Source organism: Eublepharis macularius, chromosome 5, assembly GCF_028583425.1.
Source record: "Eublepharis macularius isolate TG4126 chromosome 5, MPM_Emac_v1.0, whole genome shotgun sequence".
NCBI classification, from domain to species: Eukaryota; Metazoa; Chordata; class Lepidosauria; order Squamata; family Eublepharidae; genus Eublepharis; species Eublepharis macularius.
In genome coordinates this window covers 137,037,606-137,050,231 of record NC_072794.1, presented here as the reverse complement: position 1 = coordinate 137,050,231, position 12,626 = coordinate 137,037,606, and the positions used below count along the sequence as shown (strand labels likewise).

The window sequence follows — 12,626 nt, the reverse complement described above, 5'->3', positions numbered from 1 at the left end:
AATTTTGATGGAACTTTTCTTGCTCTTAATATTGATGTACTAAACTGCTCTCCATTGGTGTATTCCTCATTGTAAATTATTGTAAAACTGTGTATAGGGCAATACACTTTTCGGCTCGCTTCCTTTATTGTGTTTGGTGCACCTCTCCACTCATGGCAGAAATTTCCCAACTGATGCAGCAAAATTCCAGTATAGAGTACAAGCTTTCAAAAGTAAAAGCTCCCTTCTTGATTGAAGGAATCTGAAGAAAGCTTCATAGATGCAGAGGAGTTAGCCGTGTTAGTCTGTGGTAGCAAAATCAAAGAGTCCAGTAGCACCTTTAAGACTAACCAATTTTATTGTAGCACAAGCTTTCGAGAATCACGTTCTCTTCGTCAGATGCATGCATCTGACGAAGAGAACTTGATTCTCGAAAGCTTATGCTACAATAAAATTGGTTTGTCTTAAAGGTGCTACTGGACTCTTTTTGAAGCATCAGTTCTCAAAAGCTTGTATTCTGAAAACCTTTTTAGGTGTCACTAGACTTGAATCTTGCTGTTCTACTGCAGACCAATCTGACTACCCACCTGAAACTAGGTGAAGCAATGGCAGTTCTGAGTCAGTTCCTTGAAGTCTAGCAAGATGTGTTACGAGTTCCTTACTAGAGTAGGCACTTCCCAGTCCAAAAAGAGTTGCAGCAGCAACTGGCCAGAGCCCGTATCATGGAGTCACACATTCCTGTTCAAGGATCTATATACTGGAGCAGGTTTCTCAAATCGGGAACCAAGTGTGATTCAGAAGTACACTCATACCCAAACATAGATGCAGTGTACTGGCACAGAATGCACATCTAAATGCACTTTGCATTTAAAGTAACACCATGCAGATGTTACAGCTGTACCTACATTAGGTTTTTTGCACCTTTCCAGTTTGCAACCGTGGCTCAATTCACCGAGTCACAGCTGCACTGAATATTGCTTCCATGTATATTTTCTTAATTAGAGATGAGGTACCACTGGGAAGGTGATGGGGGTGGGGGAAGAGTAAAAATGGATCAAGTTCGTGGTCAAGTGGTTGAGGATGAACAAGCTAACATTGAATGCAGGCAAAACAGAGGTGATGCTGGGTCAGGAAAGCTGGTTTTCTGAATGAGACTGACCTTCAGTTGGCTGTTACTCAGGTAAAGAATGTTTCTGGGCCAACTTAATGGAAAAGCTGTTGCTAAGAGCACTCCATCTTTTCATCGCTTTCCTGCTAGATTCAGCTACTTGAAAGATACTGATCTGTGCTTTTACTGTTTCTGAACTAGATTGTCATAGCATGCTTTTGTGGGTCTGTCTGCCTTTGCATATGCCTTGGGGACCTCAATTAGGACCGAGTATGATGGTCTTAATATGATTCCAGAACATAGGATCTACCTCTCCTGAACAGACTTAACTGCAAGCAGTTAAGGTTTCTATAACCTTTCCTGGGTGATCCCAAAACCTCATATAGATGTGCATCATTCTACAATTAACTTAGTGACTATGATCAAGTATTTCACTGCCCCATAACACAATTCATAGACCTTTTCAGAAAGCTTCAGTGTGCTTTTCTCAACCTGAATAACTTAGCACCATTCATGAATTCAGAACCTCCATGTTCCATGCCCAATTCCACATTATTTTTAAACAAAGGTGGTTTACTTCCCTTTTTCACGTGAGGATGAAATGCGAGCAAATAAGTGATGTAGTTGAGTTAGAATAAGTAAACATAACCCACTGTGAAGAAAAAGATGGATGTGGCTTTTTGCATTAATGGCAATGAGCAAAGAGTTTATTGCAAATGAGTATTTTTAAGAGGAAAGATGATTGTTCACATAGTTGAAGTTAGTATCAAAACTTTATTTACCGTGAAGGCTGACTAATATGAAGAGACACAAGTAGGTTATTTACTCTGTGGGGAGGGCTAGTCATTCAGTCAACAGCATATTACACCTAGAGCAAAGAAATATAACCCATTTTGGCTGTCTTGTGTTTAAGAACAGTATCTACCCCCATTGCAACTATGCTCATGTGCAAAGGGAAAAACACACATAGTAATGTTAAGCAATGCTCTGAGAAGAGCAGAAACTAAATGGTGGCATAGGCTTCAATGGTATCTGCTTAAGAACTGGGTTAAGATTCAGAGCCCCACCCTTCTAAGGCCATTACTGTTAGTGGTCTTACGAAGTTGTAGCTCTGCATATGCTTGCACTGCCAGAAATAAATGTGTATCCAAGCAATGACAAGTAGAAGGCACTAACGAACACAGGTTACCTGTAACTCCAGAATCTTGCCTGGAGTCAAAAAGGAATTCTGGGAAAAATACAGGTAACAGGGCACTGCCAATGGGCTGAATAAAATCTCAGTTGCACTGCTATATACCTGCTATAAAACAGCATTACAGAGAATCAGCTTTATTCATTGATATGAGCCCAACTCCAAGGAGTTTAAGTAAAAGGAGGCCAACTTTTGCACAAATGCACACTATATGAACTACTCATGAATTCTTAATTTAAGTTCACTTATGCCCGAACAGGAAATATTCCCATGTCTTGAAAGATTCTACAGTACAAACCCATGATCGGTCATGAAACTACACTGTTACAGTTTTATATAAGAGTTATGCAGCACTTGTGGGCCCATACAGCCTAATGAAACCAATACTAGCCCAAGTTTATGATTAATGTTCAAATCCTGGACCTTATTCTAAATGTTAATAGTTACATCTAGTGTTCATAGAGACAACACTGATCTTCAAAACTGAACTAGCAAAGTATTTAAGAAAGATAAAAATGCTTGATGGCAGCCAACATAAGAAAAGCCTTGCCTGCCCATTATTGCTACTCAGTCTTGTGAGTTACCACTATTGTACGTAACAGACCACAGCATTTGGAACATTTCCTATTTTCTTCTCTCAAGTACTAAAAGCTAAGGTCTGGTTAGACTTTTGCTGTATTTTACAAATAAAGCTATACTACAATACGAACACTGGAGTCACTGATTTAATTTTTTACAAGTCAAACTACACATTGTATAAAGATTACAAGGCTATTCTAATGTTTTCCTATGTTAAATGGATTTGTTACATACAAGAAGGGACTTTGGGTTGGATTCTACTCTATAGTAGTTCTAATTTGAGACAACTCATTCAGACTAGAACCAGAGTAACAATTTTAGTTAATGCATCATAAAGACTTCAAAAAAATAAAGTTGGAGACCTTATGGCACCTTGAACTTTGTTAAAACGAATCATCATGTTAGGCAATACTGTATTGTGCAAGGACAGAGGACGATTTTATTAGCTTGTCGATCATCACAAGGGTAAGAAAGGAGCAAAGTTACTTTTGGCAAGTTAAGTTACAACAAAGGTAAAGTGTTCCAATTCTAACTCTTGAATTTTTATGTTTTACAAATATCTGACTTGTTGAATATCATGTTTGTGCACTTTCAGAAGTCACAGCCATTAAACTAATTTCATAATTTATGGATGGAAAATTAAGGAAGAATTTATTTTCCAAAAGTCTTCTGTACTCAGTTTTTATATAAAACTCATTTTCTATGCCTCAACAGATAATTTCTGCTGGGACATTATTAAAAAAGATTTACCCTAATTTCTACCACAAACATTTCTTTCCTGCTCTTGCCACTTCTGTACAACCACATTTTCTAGAAAGTTTTAGACAATTCAAACCTTTGCCTTATGTGGCTTTCAGGCCACTTTTTTCCTGCAGCAAACAGACCAACTTCTGCAATACTAACATAAAATAAACTCATGGCCTGGCATACAAGTGTTCCATAATTGTGTGCAAAGGGAGGAGAGTGTTCTAGTCTTAATCTCGCGAACTGGATCGTGAACGAGAATGAGATTTTGAATGAGATCGTGACTGCGATCGTGATGCAGCTCGCTTCGGTGGGGACTCTGATCGAGCCTTGGCAGGTTGGTGCTGTGATGGCGAATTGGAACGAGATCTGCTCCTTGATCGGGATTTAGACTTTGCCTCTCCATTACCATTTTCTTTGGGTGATCGAGATACAGACCTAGATCTGCTGTGAGACTTTTCAGACTTCTCTTTGGATCTGCTGCGGGATCTTGAGCCTCGGTCTGATTTCAGCTTAGACTTGCTCTTTGATCTAGACTTCCGACTTTTAGATCTGGAACGTGAACGATCCTTGCTGCGAGACCTAGATTTAGATCTTCTCCAAAAACAAATAACTTTGTTTATTTCTCATCTAGATACAAAACCAGTAACTAACGCTGCTAGTTTAGACAAAAATTACAACAGTACTTCAACTGAAGTTCTTTAGGCAAGATAAACACTTATTGTTCTGTTCAACACCTGATAATCACTAATTATAATCTAATAATGATAAACTAATATTAATCACTAATAAGTATTTAATTGTTTCCACACTATTTAAGTTCTCACCGTGACCGGCTTTTTGAAGCACTACGGGATCTACTGCGGCTGCTCCTACGGCTTCTACTGCGTGATCTCCTTCTAGAACGTGACCTGAAAAGAAAACCAAATGTATACAAGGTCACTGTTACTATCGCTAGTAGGGCCCCATACAGCCCATTTTCCATTATTTTAACAACAGGATTATATGAACTGCTTCTCATATAAAATGCAGTGACATCTACTATCAAAATACGACTTGTTCCATCATTCCCTCATGCACAATTCCAAACACCGGAAATTATGTTCTTCCAGAGAAACATGTAAAGAAAGCTATAAATTGGTACCACCATTATTACAGCCAGAAAGTCCCTGTAACATACTGCTCACATGAGCAGTAATATGTGGAAGACTGTAATTTCCCATGACTTTAAAACCACTTTTTCTAGTAAAAAAATTACTGCAACCTTCTATAAGCCTATTTCAAGCATCTACGTTCACAGATTTAAAAAAAGAAATTTCAATCAAAGCATAGTGGTGAACTTTGAAAAGGTACCTCGATCTACTGCCAGAATAAGATCGTCTATGGCTTGATCGTGGCTTGTCTTCAACAAGCCTGATCTTTCTTCCATTTATCTCTGTACCATCCAATCTGTCCAGAGCACGCTTCATGTCAGAGTAAGAACGGAACTCAATTACTCCTTCATTTGTGCGTTCTTTGTGAGCATCCGCATAGGTCACCTCACCAGCTTGTCTCATGAAATCCTTGAAAAATTGAAAAACGATTACACAAACTTTGTAGGCATAGCCACTACAGCTGTTTTAGAGAACTGTCAGAAACAATATTTAATGCCTTTGCAGTTAATAGATTATTGCACAAAGTGCAAAAATTTAAGTTGAATTGGTAAAAAAAATTGTCAACCTACTTTCAAATCCTGCCAACTACACCGACTAGAAAGGTTTTCAACAATTAATCTGAATTCTGTACGAACAGGAGGTCCATATTTATCTCTTCCTGATGTCCGCCGACTGCTATATCCTCCACCTTTATCATACAAAGATAATAAGTTAGATTATCTTGCATAAAAGGTAAGTAAAAGTTAGTTTAAACACAAACTATATTTACAGGAGTAGGACTTAATCTTTCTAATCCTGCAACAAGATTCTCAATTCGCCATATTCTATATATTAAGGGCAAATCAAATACTAAAATCCTGCAAGACTGTGCTCCTTAAATCTGTTAGAGAGTGACTGCTCCTTTATTAGATTTACCTTGCTAAGTTTTATTTTACAGAACATTGTAAAATATAAAACTTAACTGATTACATGCATTTCTACATTTATAAAAACGTTTACTAGTTTACACTAAGTACTTACATCACAGTATGAGGTATTTGGTGGTGGTTTGGCCACAACACACGCAAGGTAACAGTCACCTAGTTCAGTTTAACCAGTTTTGTCTAACCCTTGGAATCCTCACCATCACCCTGCGTCTAATGGCAAAAGGCTGCTGTCGTCATGGCTTCCGGTAAGGTCAGCCAAAGGGTCATAGGGCAAGGGTCACACAATGTATGGAAAAGCCATGGCCAATCAGGAAAGGCAGTCATCTTAGCCTCAGTGGACACAGCCTCAGCCCCACTGGTCACTTTTAAATTGAAACATCAAGGACTTGTTAAAAAGTTTGAATTGAACATGCAAAAACTTTTAAAACAAACATACATATTTGCAAGAAACCCCACCCCCACGGTAACAAAGCCATTTGACAGATTTTTCTTCCTCACTGCTCTTAACCATCAAATAAACAACAAATGAATATGATGCAGCCCAAATTGGGTTTGGAAATATTGAATTGAAATGGGCTTTGCATCAGTATTTGGCTTAGTTCTCATTCAGTTCATCTTTCTGCAAGTTAGCAAATGAAAACTAGCAAACATTCACGCTTAGGAATTTGAAGCAAAAAATTTCTAAATATACACTTGCTCCAAAAAGAGGTACACATGAATCGAACAACTTTAAAGCATGGCTATTCCTTTTTTATTTGATTGCTCTGACAGCAATTAGGTGAACAAGTTCTAATTAAGAGCAGTGAGTTCTTAATACAACCCTCCCCAAACATGCCTCCCAGTTCCCTCCCCTCTAATCCCCAACTATCGGCCTTTGAGCACCTTCCACAATGGGATACATTAGGCTGCAAGGACAAGTGGAAAACTACAAAAGTGAAGGGGCGATTTACACACCCTCCAAGAAACACACCCCAACTACACAGCACCCCCCCTCTCCAACCCCAGTGAATCTAGCAAGCCCACTTCCCCTAGCTGCCCCCTCGCCTCTGCTCCCCCCCCCGGCCAGCCAATCCTCTCCCGCCGCCGCCCCTCCCCGTCCCAGCCTGGCCGCCCTCCTGCCCCCCTCCCCCCGCGGCTACTGCACAGCCCCTCCCACAGCAGCAGGCCGCGGCGGGCAACACTCACTGCGGCTGCCGTAGCTGTAGCCGTCCCTGTCCCGGCGGGGGCCGCGGGCGTGTTCCACAATCACCCGCTCCCCGCACAAGTCTTTGCCGTTCAGCTCGTAAACGGCGTCCTCGGCATCCCGGGAATCCTCGAACTCCACAAAGCCGTAGCTGAGGAAAAGGGGGGGGGCATAGAATTACCGTTAATTCCCCCGCCCGGGCCCTGCGCCTCCACTGGATGAAGCAGGAACCGCGCGATCCTGACAAGAGAGACGCCAGTCGAAGCTCACTGGAATCAACGGGCGTCGACTGGAGTGACTCTGGGATTGCGCCGCGGGCGCCCCCCGGACAATGGGACGGGGGCAGCCGCCATTTTGAGCGCGACGCCACGCGGCATGGAGAGGCGCTGCCCGGGCAGGCGCGCTTTCTCCTCACCCCTCCGACCTCCGCTTCGGGTGCTCCCCGCTCCCGTTCCCACAAGCCTTCCCTCCTCACCCGTTTTTTAAATCGACCTCGAGCAAGCGGCCGTAGCCGCTAAAGAAGCGCTGGATGTCCTTTTCCCGAACGTGGTAGCTTAAGCGGCCGATGTAGACGCGCGGCATCTCGGCGTACCTAGAAAAGGAGAGAGGGGGGGAAAGGGAAGGGAAGACCGGAGCTCCAACGACTGCCTAGGAGGACGCTGCACCCAAACACGGATGGCTGCGGCCTGTCCCGCAGCACAATGGCGGCCAGACCCCGCGGAGGCATTTATATTGGTGGGCGGAGCTTCGAGGGGCTACTCACCTCACCGCCATCAATAGCAAGAACAACGTCACAAGGAAAGCCGAGGCGAAAAAGAACGGCGGCTGTGAAAGGGAAAAGAAATGGCGGGCATGCGCATATGCCTCTGCACGGTTTTCTCGTGCCCACAAAGAACGTCTCGTACTCCGGCGGCGGCCGGGAATCCCGTGGACGAGAGACAAGTACGGCTGAATCTTGTGCGCATGCGCAGTCGGTGTGACGTGCTTCGTTTCCTTTGTGCAGTCTCGGATTCTAAAACGGGGCGGGGAGAGGAACTCTAGGGTCACGTGGGGGCCGGTGGAGGAATTTAATGCAACAGTCCGCGGAGGGAGAAATGCATTTTATTAGTATATTAAGAAAATAATGTCTCAGCCAGAAGATAATTGGAGGTGCTTTATGTGCATTTCTTGGGCTGCTATGAGAGACGATTAAATCGATCAAACCAGTAGTCCGTTCATCTTCTGGAACATCGTGTTTCTCACAGTGGCCAACCAGATGTCTTCGGGGAAGCCCACAACTAAGCATGGACTGGAGAATCCCGACGCTGCTAGAGGACCCCTCTGTCTGAATGCTAATCGATAAAGCTCTTCCCCCATGCAGCTAGTCCCCTTGTAGAACCTAGAGGTCGTCACTGCAATTCGTGGCTATGAATTCCTTAAGTTATCAAAGCTCTATTTTGCTTTTGAACAATCGATCTTGAAAACTTAAAAACCAAGAAACGTGTCTTCAGGTGGAGCATGGCTGCCAGCTTCTGTCGGTAATAAAGTATAAAGGCGGGCGGGGGAAGCAGATTTTTTGCTTTTAAAGTCCACAGGTACGCCAACTACTACAATTTTATATGCTCACTAACAAGCGTGATGCATTTTATGTTGTTAAAGCAGCAAAACAAGTTTAGGTTTTATTGGAAACGAAGTCTCGCGGGCATTTTAATTTTTCCCTAGGCTTCAAATTTTCTGGTAAGCTTATATTTCTAATTGATGGTATACCAGCCAAAACGGACTCCGAGGGCATGGGATATTTACAGTGCAACCCTAAGGAGAGTTACGTCCATCTTAGAAGGAGGATCCCCCACAACTGCTGCTGCTCACCTAGCTGGCAGGGAGGGGTGGGGGTGGGCAAGGCATGAGCCTGACCTGAATTCCTGTCATTCGTTTTAGTATATCCCATCTTCAGACTTAGTGGAGACATTTATGAGCTAGACAGATGGCATAGCTCAGGGTTGAGATGGTCTGTAGTAGCCTTTGGGCAGTTTTTAGTGATCTCTTTGCCTTGTTTCTAAAAAAGTAAATTGAATTCTACAAGCCAGAAATCAGCACATTCTGATAAAAGTTGGAACTCCTAGGATCAGAACGTGCTTCATATCAACCAGTATCAAATGCAAGAAAGTGACATTTATGAGGCTTTTTTTTTATTCCAAGGAGATGCACACTGCTACACTGGAGTGGTAAATAGTACTACTTTAAAACATTTTTTTAAAAAGGACCTTGAAAAGACGGGGGCCTAGTTTTTCTAGCATTCATAACTGGGAAGCTACAGTCAGAGGCTGTTCAGCCTCTACTTAAAAAAACACAAAATGATGTGGTCAAATTGATGGCTAATCGCATTAGCCAGGTCACAGCAGGCACTACCCAGTCAATGTTTGTGACACTTAGATAACCACAATCCATCCAGCAGCCATGATCACAATGGAAGTGCAGGCTGGAGAAACTGCAGCAGCAAAATACTGTATTTTACTGGTAAAGTGCAGTTCTCCCGAGTCCTGCATTACAAGGGCTGTCTACAGAAAAGGCATCTGTATTCCCCACAACTGTTGAACAATAATCTGAGGAAAGCCCTTTAGATTTCCTTGCAACAATAATGCATTTCTGACATTATTACTGTTTTGTCTGCTTAATAAGAGCAGCCTAGCAGAAAGGAAGTCAAGCCAAGCCAAACCTCCAAAGGATCCAGTATCTATTACTGGATCGGCTCATGCGCCGATGTAAATGGGGTGCCGCTCCACAGCTTCCTATGGACTTTTGCAGGAGAGTCTCGTTGGCGGCAGCCAAGCACAACAAGGCGAGGTGGGGCTGCTGCCAGGAGTGCCCGCCTGCCGTTCCCCTGACAACCCCGCTCACACCAGCCAATGGCCATACCCCTCCACTGACATCCATGTGAGGGGCAAGCAGTGGCACAGCCAATGGGGAGGCTGTGATACCTGCTGCTGCCAATAGGCCCCCCATCATAGAACAGGCATCCCTGCCAGGGAGGGGGCAGCAGTGACAGTGAAGGTCCAGATCGAACACCCACCCTCTCGCCCGTCCAGCCTCCATTTCCGATGAAGGCCAGGCTGGTGGCTGCAGCTTGCTGCACCTGCAAATCCACGCCACCACCACAAGAAACAGGTCCTCCTTCCCTGAAAAGTAGGGGCAGATAGTAGGGAACTGATTTCTGTTGCCTGGAGATCAGTTGTAATTCTGGGAGATCTCCAGCTACCATCTGGAGACTGGCAGCCCTAAGTAGTCCCCAGGTTCCAGAGAAGCAGGTGGGGGGAGGCGGGGCCTTCAATGAGTGACAGGAACACCCATTGGGAACCATGTGGGAGGCCAGGAGGCCAGTTGGAAGCGAGGAGAATGAAAAGCATGCACTTGCTGCAGCGCCACTTGAACACATCACTGCATCTCTACAATGCGAGAATGAGGGCTGGACCTCGACAGCCATGCCCCAGTACTGGGGAGATGCCCTTCCCCAACATGGACTGACAGGCCCTCCTCATGCCAGATTGCCCAAGTCCATCCCTGATTCTGCAAACACATCCCCCACCCCCTGGCAGCAACTTCCCACATGCCGCGATCATTTTCCTGGCTTATCAGATGCCAGCAGCTCAGACTATCAGAGAATGAAAGTCCTCAGTGCCCACCCCCCACCAGACATTTATGGGCCACAGGTCAATTCCCACCGCACTGCCTGAAGTTACATTGAGGGGCAGGGAAGGGGACAGGGAGGCTGGACGGGGCGCCACTTGAAACATTTGCGGCGATGCGTGAGAAGACATTTCGACAGGGAGTTGAGAGGGTAGCTACTGGCAATGTCAGGCAGGCATGCAAAAACAGAAGTTTGTTGTTTTTCAACTCTTTTTATTAAACTGGAAAAAGCGCCAATGTCCCTCGGCTGGGAAGGCAGCCAAGGCATTTTGCGCAGCCCTCATTCTGCACTCCCAGGGGCGAGACTGAGATGCAGACTGCCTTGAGATATTGCTTCCTGGGCTGGATCTGAATGACACTTGCAGAGGATTAGGGGTGAGGGGCTGAAGCAGACATGCTCGGTCGTCTCCTGGATGACGTGTCTGCAAGGGAAAGACACACGTCCTGCCAAGTAACCCAGCCTGGTCCATGGCCGAGGCAAAGCCCACACTCCAACATCAGAGAAGATGTACATAGTAGAGAGCAGCAGCAGCAGCCCCACAGGTGCAGCTAGCAACCAGCTGATGCAAGACCTTCTGGTGAGGAAGCACTCTGCCTTTGGGTGATTTTACCTTTAAGGGAGAAAGTTAACAGGTAGTTACAAACACCTGGTCAAGAATAGTTTTCTGGGCAACTGCCTCTGGGGCAGGCAGGGGCTGCGGCCACCATCCTCTCCCTCGCCAAGCCTCGCTTGAAAAGGCTAGCAGTCAGGCGAGTTCAGGTGATGGGGCAGCCAGCACAAATCAGCGAGCCACACCGCCCCATCTCCTTCTTACCTCGCTCCTTACTGAGATGGAACATCAGAGTCAGATAACCTGCAAGGAAACTTGAGTGGTTATTGTTAGTTAGCAAGACATTCTGGACTTTTCCCTTGAGTGAGTGCAAAGTTCTCCCAGTTTTCCCGCTAAGTCCCCTCCAGTGCAGTCTCCCGTCTTGTGCACAAAGTCTGCACGGCAGATGGGCAGAGCCTTTGGCCGTGTGCTCACCTACCTGAGGTCATGAGCAGTGCAGCCAGACATTTTGTAGGGTGCGTGAGCAGGTGATTGGGTGCAGGGAGGGGGGCTCGCCCATCCCGGAAGCGCACGCAGATTGGCCCCCATGGTAGTTGCCATCCTATGCTCCTTCAGGCTGTGGGGGTGGGGAGAGGGGGCTGAGTTTTCCCTGTTCAATGGGCCCCTATGGGCTACGCCACCTTTTTCTGTGGCATAACTCTTTTGTGCCACTGAGGGCATTCCCATGCCTGGAAGGGCTTACGGAGTGAACTAACTCCGGCCCCATCCTCCACCCTGCCCCCTCCTGTGCCGATGTGGGGCCCTATGCAGCTTCTCCACCTCCGTTCGCCCGTCAAGTGTCCCCGCTGGCGGCGGCCCGGCAGTGTTAGCACACCTCATGCCACCACCAGTGGAAGGGCATTTGCGCTCACATAGGAGCCAGTTCCGCCAGCGCAAGCCTTAGTTCTCTCCCTGTGCACTCCCCCACCCTTAGGATTGAGCTTTAAATGGAGGATATTATTCTTTGAAAAACAATATACAGAATCAGAGCATTGGTTAATTGATTTCTTTTGTTTAAGAGCTCTGTGGATTTCCATCATTAAAGTTTTCAGTTGATCAGTAGCTTTTATATATTTGATTACATTACATCATATATTTAATGTTATTTGCTGCCTGTGAGCATCCTTATTTAATAACTCATGTAGGCATATCCCACAAGGCAACAATTCCCAGTGGAAGCCACAATGTCACTGCAGGATGGCAGCAAAAGGGCTTCCAGGGCCGTCGTCACACGGGCATCTCTTCCATTAAATTTACAGCATATAGCGTCCTACCTGTTATCGGCACAGTAACGTTTCTTTGGGTCACCTAACGGCTCTTCGCGCCACCAGCTGTCCACACCGAAGCACTCTGTTCTGTTCTCTCTAACCGCGTAGAAGCAGCTCCTCCCCCCCTTTTTTTTATTATTCTGGTGTTTAATTCCGCTATAACGGAATAACAGCATATAAACATTCCTTTAGAGCAAAACATTACGACCCTTTTGTTTTTACAACTTTGAAATTATATAA

At 45.1% G+C, this 12,626-nt stretch overlaps 1 protein-coding gene across 1 annotated transcript; it reads right to left on the bottom strand.

Annotated features, from left to right (window-relative positions):
* Positions 1-3,272: 3,272 nt before the first annotated feature.
* SRSF6 (serine and arginine rich splicing factor 6) lies at positions 3,273-7,852 on the bottom strand. Its single transcript, XM_054980110.1, has 7 exons — positions 7,629-7,852; positions 7,341-7,457; positions 6,868-7,016; positions 5,326-5,444; positions 4,956-5,164; positions 4,430-4,513; positions 3,273-4,196 (listed from the first exon to the last, which is right to left on the bottom strand). Exons 1-7 carry the CDS (start codon positions 7,637-7,639, stop codon positions 3,833-3,835), a joined length of 1,053 nt encoding a protein of 350 aa, XP_054836085.1. The 5' UTR covers positions 7,640-7,852; the 3' UTR covers positions 3,273-3,832.
* Between the last annotated feature and the right edge of the window lie 4,774 nt (positions 7,853-12,626).